General features: G+C 38.7%; 4 protein-coding genes across 6 annotated transcripts in view; 3 read left to right on the forward strand and 1 right to left on the reverse strand.

Annotated features, from left to right (window-relative positions):
- Nucleotides 1-466: 466 nt before the first annotated feature.
- Nucleotides 467-3,119, reverse strand: LOC111430833 (protein IQ-DOMAIN 1-like). The gene is made up of 5 exons (XM_023067264.1): nucleotides 2,880-3,119; nucleotides 2,670-2,791; nucleotides 1,728-2,024; nucleotides 1,279-1,647; nucleotides 467-1,191 (listed from the first exon to the last, which is right to left on the reverse strand). The coding sequence occupies exons 2-5, from the start codon at nucleotides 2,760-2,762 to the stop codon at nucleotides 583-585; spliced, it is 1,368 nt and encodes a 455-aa protein (XP_022923032.1). The 5' UTR covers nucleotides 2,763-2,791; nucleotides 2,880-3,119; the 3' UTR covers nucleotides 467-582.
- A 1,314-nt stretch (nucleotides 3,120-4,433) lies between these two features.
- On the forward strand, nucleotides 4,434-7,941 carry LOC111430834 (protein DEFECTIVE IN MERISTEM SILENCING 3-like). Its single transcript, XM_023067265.1, has 8 exons — nucleotides 4,434-4,680; nucleotides 4,792-4,902; nucleotides 5,019-5,133; nucleotides 5,215-5,458; nucleotides 6,299-6,490; nucleotides 6,593-6,913; nucleotides 7,046-7,262; nucleotides 7,552-7,941. Exons 2-8 carry the CDS (start codon nucleotides 4,807-4,809, stop codon nucleotides 7,591-7,593), a joined length of 1,227 nt encoding a protein of 408 aa, XP_022923033.1. The 5' UTR covers nucleotides 4,434-4,680; nucleotides 4,792-4,806; the 3' UTR covers nucleotides 7,594-7,941.
- A 356-nt stretch (nucleotides 7,942-8,297) lies between these two features.
- On the forward strand, nucleotides 8,298-10,760 carry LOC111430669. 2 transcript variants are annotated; one of them, XM_023067006.1, is made up of 3 exons: nucleotides 8,298-8,459; nucleotides 9,071-9,185; nucleotides 10,107-10,760. In XM_023067006.1, the coding sequence occupies exon 3, from the start codon at nucleotides 10,125-10,127 to the stop codon at nucleotides 10,512-10,514; it is 390 nt and encodes a 129-aa protein (XP_022922774.1). In that variant the 5' UTR covers nucleotides 8,298-8,459; nucleotides 9,071-9,185; nucleotides 10,107-10,124; the 3' UTR covers nucleotides 10,515-10,760. The 2 variants fall into 2 exon arrangements, with proteins under 2 accessions (XP_022922774.1, XP_022922773.1); XM_023067005.1 differs by lacking the exon at nucleotides 9,071-9,185.
- A 279-nt stretch (nucleotides 10,761-11,039) lies between these two features.
- Nucleotides 11,040-13,681, forward strand: part of LOC111430667 (CLP protease regulatory subunit CLPX1, mitochondrial-like) — a 6,410-nt gene continuing 3,768 nt past the window's right edge. Inside the window, exons 1-4 of one of the 2 annotated variants that reach the window (XM_023067002.1) lie at nucleotides 11,040-11,855; nucleotides 11,989-12,047; nucleotides 12,767-12,867; nucleotides 13,531-13,610. In XM_023067002.1, coding sequence (XP_022922770.1) covers nucleotides 11,307-11,855; nucleotides 11,989-12,047; nucleotides 12,767-12,867; nucleotides 13,531-13,610 — 789 coding nt within the window. In that variant the 5' untranslated portion in view covers nucleotides 11,040-11,306. The remainder of the gene's footprint in view (nucleotides 11,856-11,988; nucleotides 12,048-12,766; nucleotides 12,868-13,530; nucleotides 13,611-13,681) is intronic. The other variant, XM_023067000.1, reaches the window with a different exon arrangement.

The raw sequence follows: 13,681 nt of genomic DNA on the forward strand, positions 1-13,681 counted from the left end.
TCAAAAATATTCCAAACAAATTTTTTAGTTTAATTTTTAGGCTAATTATTGTCGTTTTATTTCATTCTCGACTCATAGAGCTCTATGCCAATTTACTCAACTCCGAAAATATTATTAACTTAAACTGTTGTATTAATATCTTGATATATGTGAGATGATTAGAGAGGGGGAGTAGTTAAATTTTGTTGGTATCGAAACTACATGTCGGACTGAACATCGGACCGTATCCCATTACAGCTCAGCGACACCATGTCGGGCCATCACCATGTGGGTTGAGGATTGGACCCACCAACATGCCTTTGCCGAGCTCCTGGCCCAGTATAACACGTCCAAAACTCTCATCTTCTTTTAATTATTTCCTCAATAGTCCGAGATTTTCTACCTACATTATTTCTATCCTCAAGTAATTTGGAAAATAGCTTCGATATGACACGTGGCAGATTCAAGTGGAAAGTGCAAGGAAAGGTGAAATACAGAATACTCGGGGCGTTATATTATTAAATTCAAAGATAAAAATTAATAAATAGTAATTAAAGTTTGATATTCACTTATTAACCCCCACACGACTGTTCCATAACTGAATCAACCAAAACCAGCCCTCCAATTATTGACACCAAGGGGCGGCACTGCCCAATCTTCACCTCCTGGGTGGTCTGGACCACAGCCCATCATCTGTATAGGAGACAACCGAGTCCCATTGTTCAATGGGCTTGGGCTCCTTAGGCCTTGATACGCCATCGTTCCTCCACCCGAACTCGACGACTCATAACCCGACCCAAAAGTTGATCCTCTTCTCGTAGTTTTATTCCATTTTGGTCCTTGCCTTCTCACCTTCGCCTTAGCGGATTGAGTCGGGGCCATGTAGCTTGGGACGTTCTTAAAAACCGATTGTCGGGATGAGTGTGAGCTTACTTGTCCCGACTCGGTGGACTCCAAATGTAGTTGGGCTAATGCAATGGGGTCCATTTCGACGGTCTTCTCCGACATGTCGTCTGTGACTGTGGTGGTGGTGGTGGTGGGTGTAATATAAGGCTCACGTGGAGTGGAATGCCGAACGCTACATGGTTGAGAGGACATCCAATGCTCAAGCCAATTCCAACCATATTGCGTCTTATCACGCCCAAACCCTAAATCATTCACATCTTCACTCAATTCTAAAATTCCATCCTCTTGTCTTCGTTTAGGTTGTTGCTATACACAAAGAAGCGTTATGATATTAACAATGAACATAGCCAAAGTTACGATATCAAAATGAAAAAGGCAATGTTTAGGGCAAACCTGATAGGAGTAAGCATAAGCAAGAGCTCTTTCCCTTCTCATTAGAGCATCACGTTTTCTTGAACAATCTTCTTTGATCTTCTCTACACTTAGAACCCTACCATCCCAACCTTCCATCTCGTATTTCTTTACTCTGTTTTTCAACAATTTTTCTTCTTCATCTTCTTCATCTTCGTCTTCTTCTTCTGCAAATCTTTTATGATAACTTTGGTTTGCCAATTGCAACCTGCGGGCGCGTACTCTTGCCTGCACCCGCACCAATGCTTGCATGCAACGCATAGTCATTTGTGCTTGCTTTCGTACATTGTGACCTCGAACTAATGCTTGTAGCCTCACTAGCCCCTTTAAGGCACGGAGTGCTCGTCGAGCCTAAAATATAATGTCTTAACCAGTTAAATTATAGCCGAATCTAACACGGTTAGAATTAAAAAAAAGTCCATCACACTGACCAAGTAGCCTCTGTAATAAGCTTGAATAAGAGTTGCTGCTCTGTCTTCTGTAGATTGCCACCCATAGCCAGCCAAGCGAACAACTTTTGCAGCAGCCTGGGCTGCTGCAACTGCAGCTTCTGCAGCCGCCGCAGTAGCTGCTGCAACAGCAATGGCATGATCTCGACCATCGATCCTGGGTGTTGATTGAGCGCTCTGGTCGTTGGTTATTTCTGTAGAGATCTGTGTGGGAAATTGTTGAAATGATATAACCTCTGGAGAATTGGGCTGCCATTTTTCCACATTCACAGTTTGCTTCTGCAAAATTAAGAGAGATGTTGGGAGTAATTAATATGAATTAAGAATTAATTAGTTGGTTGAAAGAAAAGACAGAAAATGGGTTTGGAAGATGATGGAGATGTTGCAGCAACATGCACATGATGGTTGAACATAAATGATGGTGATAGATAAGGCTTAGAACAAGGCTTTACAATTCACTATTATTTTTGGTCCTTCCACCCATGGGGGACCAAAAACACACAACACACACACACACACACAGCACCTTTCTTTTTCTTCCCTCTCCTTTCTCATTCATGCATGGCTGTAAATTTAAAATCAATATTCTCTATGACACTATTCCCCTCTATTCAAAAAGCTTTTCTTCATCGACAATCAAAACTAAAGTTATTGCCTCTTTTTCTTCAAGCAAAAGAAAAGCACAAACCAAGACCCCCAACATGTGTTCAGTAGAAAAACACTAATTTTGCTCTTGCGGTTACGTGTACGAGACTTCACCATCCAAACTCGAATACGAAAACCTTATTTCGAGGCATTTGAAACATTAAGTGGAAAAGGGTCGGGTAGAGTTTGATGTATTAATGAAGAGATTGAATGTAATAAAAGGAAGCAGACACCCAGAGAAACACATAATCTTGAATGGAGACAATTATGAATTGATACCTTGTTGTCGAGGGCAGGCGAGTAGTCCTTGGAAGGAGTAGATTTGAAGACTTTCTTGACAGTGGAGAACCAGCCAGTTCCTTTCTTCCCCATCTCTCCACCCACCAAACCAGATCACACCACTTCAAACAAACATCCCAAGACAGAGAAGCATTCATAAAACAAGAAAAGACGGAAATGAACAAGAGATTTAAAGGGATGATGACCAACCTTGATTAAGGAGAGCCGGGGATTAGGGGCATTGGAGTGTTTGGAATTGAAGAATGGAAAAATAAAGAAGAAGAAGAAGAAGAAGTGGTAGCTGAGGAGGGTGTGATAAAGGAAGGCAGAGAGAGGTAAGGTAAGGTAAGGTGAGGAAGGGAAGTTGCCGTTAATGTTAAAGGGAATCACGAGGAGGAAGAGGTATTAATACGCAAACAACAGTTGGAGGCTTCTTCTCATACGTGAACCAGACGATGCTTTTCCACTTTCAGTTGGTGGACACATTTAATGTCAAACATACATACACACCAATTAAATTTTCGAGAAACATCGCTACCATATCAATCACATACTTAAACGTAATCACCATCTCCTTCAATAATTAATCCAAATAACTCCATTTTCTTACAAGAAGGGAAGCGGAATTGGGATGATTGTGTCGCACTTGCACAAATTTGGTGCAAAATACAAGTTAGAAAGGGCTTGTTTGTTTGTTTCGATAAAATGGGATGAATTTATAAACCAAATTAATACAACTAATGAATGGTTTGACCCAAACCCATATATTTTGTTCTGCTAAATTTTAATTTAATGAAGACATGCATACTTATTTTCAATATTCCACTTTTAAGTCCACTGTGGCAAATGAATTATCATTACTATTTTTTTAAATAGCACTAATTTAAGAGACAAAAAACATTATTTATGTTACAAGCAAAGAAGAGGAAGAAAAAGATGAAGCCTTAACCCATCACCTAATTGTCAGTTGGAATTCTCTTTCGCATTAAGGAGAGATGTCTTTTCCTTATGTGAATTAAATCCTTTTTTATTGTTATTACAAAATTTAATAATTTTGATTTTATTATTCTTCCAATCAATTTAATTTTGAATTGTAAGCGTAGTTTTTACATAATAAAAATGAATTTTTAACAAATTTAAAAGTGCTGTCCACTTCTCTCGAACCACCAAGAATAAGAAAATGATAATGTATGGTTCCATTCCATCAAACAAAACAGTCCCATCTCCATCTTTGAGCTGTGAACTCCATTCATTATTTGTCACACCATCTTACTTCCTTTATCGTGGAGCCCTATATATCATGCATACCCCTCCATCTTTTCCAAAAAAAAAAAAAAGAAAAAAAGAGAAACATCTATGTGTATATATATATATATATTTCCCTTCTACTTAATGAGATAATTATTAAGTTGCCCCATCAATTATTTTATATTAATGGATTATTATTATTATTTTGTATTTGTAATATATTTTAATTGCTACTTTTATAATATTTTATTTATATATTAGCTAACGGAGGAAAAAGGTCCACTCGATTTGGGCTGATTTTGTGTTGGGCCTGAGTTTTCTAACCTGATAGGCTTATTTTGTTCGGAAAACCACATAAATGGGATTCAATATGAACCCATTTGTGATTTTGATTCCTAAATTCCTAAAATTAGTTTTATGTACTGATTATGTTGTAGGGGTGGTGGTATATGTAATTAATATTCAGCTTTACCGAATCTATTTATACAACTTTGTTTGGTTCAAATCTTTGTTTCTGTTCCCTCGAAGTTCCTGTGGTCGCTTTCTAATTATCTTTTATCAAGGAAAAGGAGAAAAAAATATGATCAGATTTTGGGATTAATTTATTTCACCAAACCCGAGGCCAGGGAGGGAAATGATGAGATGAGTGAAGAAGTGGGTGTTTTTGCTAATTTGAAATGTGGGTTTTCAGTTCCATTCTCGTTCGGTGTTGGATTTGAGACCAGGTTCCGGATTCGGAGGTGGCGCCACAAGCCCCACTCAGGTTCCTCTTTCTCTTTCACTCAATTAAAGGGCTCTGGATCTATACTCCTTCTGTTCGTATGGAAACTTTCTAGATTTGCTGAAACCAGACTCTATTCTATTGTGTTTCCAGAAAGCTTCTGTTCTGATGAAACTGGATGAAATTGATAAGTGTAGAGTACCAAAGGATGAAATGCAAGAGGGAGGGCTTTCCCATGAAGATCCAACCAACCTTCGTTCCAAGGTCCCACAAGTTTCTTTCTTTGCTTATTTATTCTCTCGCGTTTATTGGATTCTAAGCTTAGTGACAAAGGTAACGAAGTTTGTTTGCATGTATGTATGTTCATTTGCTTCATGCAGAAACTTCAAGATGATCTGCAAACGCTGGGGACGAAGCTCCAGCTGCATGAGGACAACATAAGATTTCTAAGGACTCTGAAAGACAAATTAGTTGATTCCATCATTGATCTGCAAGGTATTTTCTTTTTTCTTCCTCAACACATGGATTCAACACAATGATGTCTTTTCCAAACGCTTACACGAGTTTCTGTTTCAGTTACCCTAGGAAAGTACCATGCTTCGAGTACGCCTAAGATTGAGACCCAGGATGGTGCTGATACCCAAAGTGAAGATAAGCTATCAGATCAGAAACAGATTCTGCAGGAGGAAAACAGTGCTGCCAGCATCTTGTGCCAGCTCAAAACTAATCCCAAGATGCTGGCTTCAGACCCTACACTTTCTGATGATGTGCTAGGTGTTGTTGCTGAACTAGGAAAAGTAGATGACAGTGTCCTTAGCAGGTCTCTTTTGCTTCCAATTGCCTTTGCATCTCTCACCTTGCTAGTTATCTTATAGTCTCATGTTAATTTGCTCTGATGTGCATAATTTCTTTTTCTCTGGAAGTGAATGTCAATGACAGTGGCATGAGCCTTGGGGATGGGATCATTTAGGGTGCTTGATGATAGAGCCAAATATGAGATTTGAGAACACTGGCTAATTCATTTTAGGTTAGGTTACCATTTTAGTCTATATGGTTTTCATTTGAAAGGTCTTAGAAGTATCAATTATTTGTCCATTATCTTGGTTAAATCCTTCAAAACGTCCAGCATTACTAGAAATTACAATATTTGACATGTGCTTTTGGACGTGGTAGTGAGACTACGAGCTCTAATATATTTCAGTGTAGGGTATATCACGTCCAAAGGAATTAAGCATGCTTGTAACGGCCCAAGCACACTACTAGCAGATATTGTCCTCTTTGGGTTTTCCCTTACGGGCTTCCCCTGAAGGTCTTTAAAACGCGTATGCTAGGGAGAGGTTTTCACACCCTTAGTTCTCCTCCCCAACCGATGTGGAATTTTACCATGCTACATAATTGACACTAAGCACAAACCACATGGGCTGCAGTTGAATTTGAGCTTAAAGTGAAGTTGTTTGATAGCATATGATTTTAGTTTGTTTTTAGCAATAGATTAGTAGATTAGTAGCGAGAGATGGCTACTGGGTTTTACTCATTTTAGTGATCTTTAGGAGAAGAACTGTAATTTGAAGATAGTGAACAAAGAACATGACCATTCTATACATTCATCTGCATGTTTTTCACTTATACTCTCATTTTCTGTTTCTGGTTTGGAGTCCAGCCTTTTATCAGAGTACCTAGGAACAGAGACCATGTTAGCTATTGTCTGCAAGACATATAATGGAGTCAAATCTCTAGAAAAGTATGACAAGGAAGGATGCATAAATAAAACATCCGGGCTTCACGGATTTGGCACTTCGCTTGGGAAAACTTTAGAGGGACGATTCAATGTCATATCTCTTGAAACATTGAGGTATTCATTCGTTTCTGACATGGTGTGGTTGTTTGGACATTCCTGACTTTACCACATAAATATTTAGAACTCAACACGCTCTTCTGTTCCTTTTTCCTGTAGACCATATGCTGGTGACTTTGTGGCCAACGATCCGCAGAAAAGGCTTGATATTCCCAACCCAAGATTGCCTAATGGGGACTGTCCAGCCGGTTTTATTGGTTATGCTGTTAATATGATCAACATAGACAGAACATACTTGTTTTTTCTCACAGCAAGTGGATATGGTCTTAGAGAGACTCTGTTTTATTCTCTATTTTCTTGTCTGCAAATCTATAAAACTAGGACAGAAATGTTGCAAGCTGTTCCTTGTATAACCGACGGAGCGCTTTCTTTGGATGGCGGGATTATTAAAAGGAGTGGACTGTTCTGTCTCGGCAATAGGTATGAAGCTCTTCTTGGCAACTTCAATGATTGCTCGATTATGGATTAAAATCTCTACCACGGTCATTGTCCCAACACTTGGGGTTTCTCCATTTATAAATATTTTTCTTTTTTGCCTGCCAATGGTGTTAGGGATGATGTGAAGGTGAGGTTTTCCAAGACCTCAACAAATTCAAGCCTGCCTGACCATTACACAGAATCTGAGAGACAGATGAAAGAAATGAAATGGAAAAAAGAAAAAATTCTTGAAGATATGAGGAGAGAACAAGCGTTGCTAGACAGCACGAGGCTCAATTTTGAAAGAAAGAGGGTGGAGTTTGTGCAGTTCCTAGCTGAAACAGCCGCTCGGGTAAGCTACGAACCAACCTTACAAACATGGACTATTGCAACAATCTAGCTTCTGTCTTCTGATATAAACTCTTCTATTCAAACTGTCTTTGCCTTGAATGATATCCTATAATAAAGTTATGATATAAGACATTAGTAAACATGGTATTTTACAAAGTCAGGCTTTTGATCCCAATGCCTTTACAAGCCCTATGTGGGTACTCATCAGTAAACACGGCTGTCATGTATTCTTCAGTTTTCTCCTTTTGTAGATTGATCGTAAAATCATGTCATTTCTTATACAATGGCAGCAACAAACTCCAGTTGCAATGGGGAGATCGGCTGGACGGTGATGCTGGGCAGAGAGGGATCGGCCAACGACGATCAAAGGGGAGCCAAACGTGTCGGTGGATGCATTTTGGTTTACTGTCTGATATGCATCAGTGTTGGAAAAGGTGATGCCCTTTTCAAGAGGGGGTGTAGGAAGGAAATGGGAGTATTTTGCAATGCCAATTTTGAGGTGTAAGATAGATTGTGGTTCTGTAAGACCATGCCTCCTGTATCAAGCTTCCTTTGAACTGTTCTGTGATGCTGCCATTTCTTTCATCCTCCATGCTCTCCATGTCCTTTGTTTAATGGCTATTTATCAAGATGAGTTCATTAAACCCATATTAATCTTGACGATGCCTTCTATGTGTCTACCTCGACCTTGGCTTAGTTGAGAGTATATGACTTATCGATCGAAATTTAATTTAAAATTGCGAACTATTCATGAATACAAATATGTTACCATTAAACCTTAAATTTTATTTTCACATATTTTGAAAGTTTTTATTGAAATTTAAAAGTGTTCCAAAAAAATATTTTAACCGTCTTTTTTCCATTAAAATTATTTACATAAACTATTTTAAAAGTTATGTTGTAAATGATTTCAACAACTTTTAAATTGAAATTTATATGAATAAAAATAATATTAATGTCGTATTTTGTCGCGTTAATTTTCAATAATTTGAAGGGTAAAAATGAAAATGTATGCGTAGTTAGGTCATTTTGACAGATCTGTTCGTGTGTACAATAGCTCGTTTTCGTTTTTATTGCGCGCTTATTCTCGGCTCTCCGCGGATACCCACACGCCCTCCACTCTCAAGCTTGTAATCCGCCCACTTCCATCTCTGTTGCATCGGAGCTCCACTGCAGTGTCCTCCCATCATCCTCCCCGGTATGATTTCAGTTCTCCCTTCCCCCCTTGATACGGCCCCCTTCCTCCATTCATCTGTTGTCGTTGATATGGATGCTGCCCTATTGTTGAATGTGATTCCTCAATCTATAAATTTCCTATTACTGGTTTCAGTTTCAAGAAGTAGCTATTTTTTCATTTCATAGTCATTCCCCGTTCTTCTCTGTTGATGAGGATCTTTTAGCGTTTATGATTTAATCTAAGTAGTGTGAACATTGAATGTTGTGTTGATAATTTCTTCTTATTCGTCCTTTTTCGATTAAAAAAACCTCGATTTTGTGTTGAATTCTTATGGCATAAAAATGTTTAAGGGGAAATTCTATGGTTCACACACCATTGTGATAGTATCCACTGGACTGCATAGAGTAGTTCGTAAGTGAAGTTGAAGTAAAGCTGCAAATCTAACTTCAAGTGCTCAAGTAATTAAGTCGTGCGCAATGGATTTACTCACGGAGTCAATAAATATCATGGCTTTGCTTTTTATTTGAATTGAGTTGAATTTTTCACCAATCGAAAATTTGAATTAGTTTGGGAATGGAGAAGATTTAGGAGGGGTTGAGTTCAATATTAATTAAGCAAAAAAATGGGGCTAGGGTTTATGTGCACCAGCTTGGCCCAGCGCACTTCCCATATCCCACCATCTAAACTTTCATTTTCCAAGCCACCGCACCTCTCGTTCCCTTTTCTCTCTCGCACGCAGCCACAAGGGTAAGTTTGTTTTCTCTTCCTCTTTTAGTTTTCTCTTTATTTATCTTCTCCAAATTTCTAGTCAGCCTCATCTCAATCGTTGAATCATTCTTTTTTCAATCTCAGATTTCATGTCTATTGCTGAAATGGTTGCTTAAATCCGAAAAAAAGATACATAATTTTTCAGCATGGAAATTTTTTCGTTGCCTTCGTGGGTTGCTTGTAATTGGATATTGTTGAAATGTGGACTTGCAGTGACAAGTCTATCTGCCATTGCTATTTGTTGGATAAGTATGGATGCCATTGAAGGTTATGTATGTTAAGCTAGTAGAGTATGTTCTTTTGATTATGTTTGCTTCTTATCTAGTATTCAAGATAACAATAACACCAAATAACTCAAATCTTGTAGGTTTTAATCTGAATTTTGTTCATTGGCCTAATGTGGGTGTCAAGAGCTAGCACGTTACAAATCATGCCAAACAGATAATAAACTAATCTGTAAAATGATCCAATGAAGGTTCTGTTCATTGACTGAGTTAGCTTCCCCCCTCAAAACTGAACCGATCAACTAAATGGCTCTCCTGCTTCCGTCTTCTGTCCTTCAAAATATTAACAATCTGAATTCTGCAAGTTCTCAAACTTTCGGCTACATTTAGGATTTGTCTAATCCAAATCATCTAGTCTAAGTAGCGGCTCCCTTTGTCTAGCTCTGTTTATGGTGCCCCTCTTGTGCCTCTGCTGCGTAATTTTAGTACATATGGAAATGGTTAACTATTGGAAAGTTGATGCCTCTACTCTTGCCCAACAGTTGAAAATTAGAATTTTTTTTCTCTTCAACCAAAATTTATCCACTGTAGTTACTTTTTTTTTCTTTCTCTATGCCGTTATTCTTCCGCTGGATAAATAAGTTATTTTATTACTCAATTGGTCTCTTACAAGCAGAGACATTTTCGAGCAAGAATGGCAGGCAAGGCTGTCAAATCCGTGGCGAAGGCCATCGGTGAGTATCAGTATCCATGGCAGGAGAAGTTGGTGAAATACAAGAATGAGCTATCCAAAGGTGTTTGGGGTTACTGGGAATTAGGGGCATGGAAGCCACTTGGCATAAGTGCACGCCGTCGTGCCAGACTTCGGAAGGAAGTACTTCTTGCAGGGCAGGATTGGGCATATGATCCAGAGAGGAAAGAAATGAGAACCAAGAGGAAAGGCCACAAATGTGATCGTATAGCTGCAGAAAAACGTGAAAACACTGCCAGGCTGATGGAGAAAATGCCAGACATGTTGCTTCAATACAAGAAGCGCAGGTGGGAGAAGAAGATGAAGGAAGAAGAGAAGAAAAAGCAGCAATGAACTGATATGGTTTTGTTACTTTGTCCTGACAACCATATGGTTGGTTTATTGTTAGTCAGTTTCTCATCCATGGGGATATTGCTTTTGGTATCTAAACTTGGATTGGGTATCAGTTTATGACTTTGTAGTGTAATCTTTGATTTCATATTTTTGGCTATCCTTTACGTCATAGCGATATGAAGCAAATTAATGTTTGTATTGAATAAGATAACAAAATGAAGGAGGATTAGCGCATTACCGATGGCATGGATTGAATGAAATATTTACCCAATATATTCCTGTTCCTGTCCCACCTCCACCTCTGCTAACTCATCACAGTGTTTGGAGATTTGAAGTTTGGTCATGACCGTGAAAGTTAAACATGAAAAAATAACTTGTATATTTGACGAACTTTTTACCTGATATGCTTTTTTTTTTTTTTTTATGAATAATAACCTACAGGCAAATGTGATTTTTGATGAACTGGATGCTCCGGTTTTCCAAGTAAAATGACGTCGTTTTCCTCAGAAACTTCCAAATTAGATATTCTTGAAGGCTCGCAAGTCACAATTTCAGTCAGCTGCATAATATTCTGTAAGGTTCTGCCGTCTACAATACTACCTCTGGTTCTTCATCCTCCTCAATCCTCTTCCTATTTCCCGTGCCAATTCCAAATCTTTCACTTCCCCACCTCTATTAGCTTCCAATTTTCTTACTCCCCTGATTCAGTTTGCATCTTCCAGTCCTCCATGAGCCAATAAATTTAGCTGCTTTCTCTTCCCTTTCATTTCCCGATATACATATTACTCACTCATGGCCGCCGCCGCTCTCAGGTCCAGGTCTTCCAAGGAAGTTTCCAGTTTCACGGTTTCTCGCTCTAGACACTCTATATCCAATTATATTCACGCTGCTTCCAATCCCAATTCCCACTGCACGAGCCGTAAAAAGTCGAATGACCTTTATCTCAACTCACCTTACCACTTGGTCTCTTTCAAGCCGGTCTCACTCAGAGGCGATTTTATTGAGAACAGAAGTCAACCATCCGATCATCGGAGGATTTATCACAACTATAACAAGAACTTGTATGGGAAGTTGGGCAGGGGGGGTTGTTTTATGAGCACTTATGGGGACCCGCCGGAGGTTTGGTCTGGAGATGGGATTGTGATTCGTGGGAGCAATCCAAACTTGAATGGTCGTGGAGGCGGCGGTGGCAGCTCCAACTCTGGTTCTGGTGGTGAGTTCAGCTCGAACTCGAATGATGGGTGTTGGGGTGGTTCTAGTCTGGGACCTAATTTCCCAACCCCGAAGGAAATCTCCAAGGGGCTTGATAAATTTGTAATTGGTCAGGAGAGAGCTAAAAAGGTAAAACTCGTTTGTGGCTGGACATTGTCGATTCAGTCAGCTACACTCATTTTGTTGTCTGAAGAAAGTGTTCCCTTTTCTTTCTTTTTTTTTTTTTTTTTTTTTTTTTTTTTTTTTTTTTTTTTTTTTTTTNGTGCTCTCTGTGGGTGTTTACAATCACTACAAGCGCATCTATCATGAATCGCTACAAAGGTTGTGAATTTGAATGTTAGATACTTCCTGTCTATGTTATTTTTCCTTTTGACTTGAGTATATCCGAGTTAGTAAGGAGTGCCCTTGGGAGGTCAATGGTTTTGGTTAGAAGTTAAAACTCACAACCAACGTCTCTATTGTCCTAGTTTTCTTCATTGATTGCCATAATTTGGTGGCTAACATAGTTGTTGAACTCTAAAGGTAACTCTCCAAACATACACAGAGACACACATATCTTGATGCTTGTACTTGGAGCATGGCATTTTACTAGTCTAAAACCTGCAGAGCCTAGTTTAACCAGTCTGGTTTGCTGGTATTAATAAAAGAAAGGATACAATGATTTGGACGGTCACATTGGGAAATGGGGAACTGGCAACTTTGAGCTCAATGTCAAGTTGGGAATCCAGTCTAGCATAATTCTTCTAGACGATGTGCTGTCTCTATCTTTTTGAGCGTTTGTCTTGCATCTATCTTTTGAATATGTATAGAACATTTGTATTTTTATGACGTCAGTGATCTATGATTTCCTTTTTTCCTTCCCCTACAAGGAGTTGAGTGTATATTCTTTTGTGGATAATAATGATATATATTATGGATATTCTATTTAGACGGATGATTGATTTTTCTCCTTGTCATGCTGCACTCACTGAGGGTGTGCTCATTCTATAAAGTAACAAAACACGAACGTTTAACTGTTTTGTTTTGCTTGTGCGAGCTAGGCCTACAGGAGATACAGTTGACAACAAAGCTGATGCTGTGGATGATGATAAAGTGGAACTTGAGAAAAGTAACATCCTTCTGATGGGGCCAACAGGCTCAGGTAATTTATTCTATGTGCCCTTTGTGTATTAAAGCCTACGTTGTTTGTGTATGATTAAAACGTTCAACAATTACCACATCTTTTGGAATTTGATTTTTCATAACTGATAATTTAGAATAAAGATCTATACAAACTCAATTAGAGACGAGCTATATTTTTTTCTCAAGACTTCAAAAGCAGCTATAATTTTTCTTAAGATTTCCAAAGTCTAGGCTCGTGGCCCTCTCCTTATGAACAGAATAGTGCCATTCTTCCTACCAACCAAATATCGCTCAATCAATGCCTTCTCCTGCCTGAAGGTAGCCTCTTTTTTTTTCGCAAGTCTGAGTGCTTTAGAGGGATTTGGAAAAAGAGACGTGTAATAAGTATGCACGCTGGAGAGAACTGATTCAGTAGGAGTAAGCCTTCCTTTGTGTAATAACATTCTTCCATTTAGTTGAGCCTCTTAGAAACCCCATCGGTAGTCCAATTCCAAAACTCCATCTCACTATTGCAATCAGCCTGACAAAATACGACACTTTCCTTCAATTTGAAGCCTAACTAATCACCGCTTGATTGAACATAGTTCAAATTGTTTTTGCTTGCTGTCTAATATTGTCACTACTTATTGTGAACCCTGACATTATTCTGTCTTACTCCCCTTTAATATTGTTTCAAGGACAGGGAAAACACTACTTGCCAAAACCTTGGCACGGTTTGTTAATGTTCCATTTGTTATTGCAGATGCAACTACCCTAACACAGGTAAACTAATGAATTCTCCTTTTCTTTTCTTTTCTTTCTTTTTCTTTTTTTTTTTTTTTTTTTTTTTTTTT

This window comes from Cucurbita moschata, unplaced genomic scaffold (genome assembly GCF_002738365.1).
Source record: "Cucurbita moschata cultivar Rifu unplaced genomic scaffold, Cmos_1.0 Cmo_Scf00034, whole genome shotgun sequence".
Lineage (NCBI taxonomy): Eukaryota > Viridiplantae > Streptophyta > Magnoliopsida > Cucurbitales > Cucurbitaceae > Cucurbita > Cucurbita moschata.

Excerpts from the sequence above, each read along its gene's own strand:
- LOC111430833 (XM_023067264.1), bottom strand. The coding sequence starts at position 2,762 with ATGGGGAAGAAAGGAACTGGCTGGTTCTCCACTGTCAAGAAAGTCTTC. Across the intron at positions 1,648-1,727 it reads CTTATTACAGAGGCTACTTG|GCTCGACGAGCACTCCGTGC; the intron begins GTCAGTGTGATG and ends ATTATATTTTAG. Across the intron at positions 1,192-1,278 it reads CTTATGCTTACTCCTATCAG|CAACAACCTAAACGAAGACA; the intron begins GTTTGCCCTAAA and ends CTTTGTGTATAG.
- LOC111430669 (XM_023067006.1), top strand. The coding sequence starts at position 10,125 with ATGGCAGGCAAGGCTGTCAAATCCGTGGCGAAGGCCATCGGTGAGTAT.
- LOC111430834 (XM_023067265.1), top strand. The coding sequence starts at position 4,807 with ATGAAACTGGATGAAATTGATAAGTGTAGAGTACCAAAGGATGAAATG. Across the intron at positions 5,459-6,298 it reads GATGACAGTGTCCTTAGCAG|CCTTTTATCAGAGTACCTAG; the intron begins GTCTCTTTTGCT and ends TTTGGAGTCCAG. Across the intron at positions 6,914-7,045 it reads CTGTTCTGTCTCGGCAATAG|GGATGATGTGAAGGTGAGGT; the intron begins GTATGAAGCTCT and ends CAATGGTGTTAG.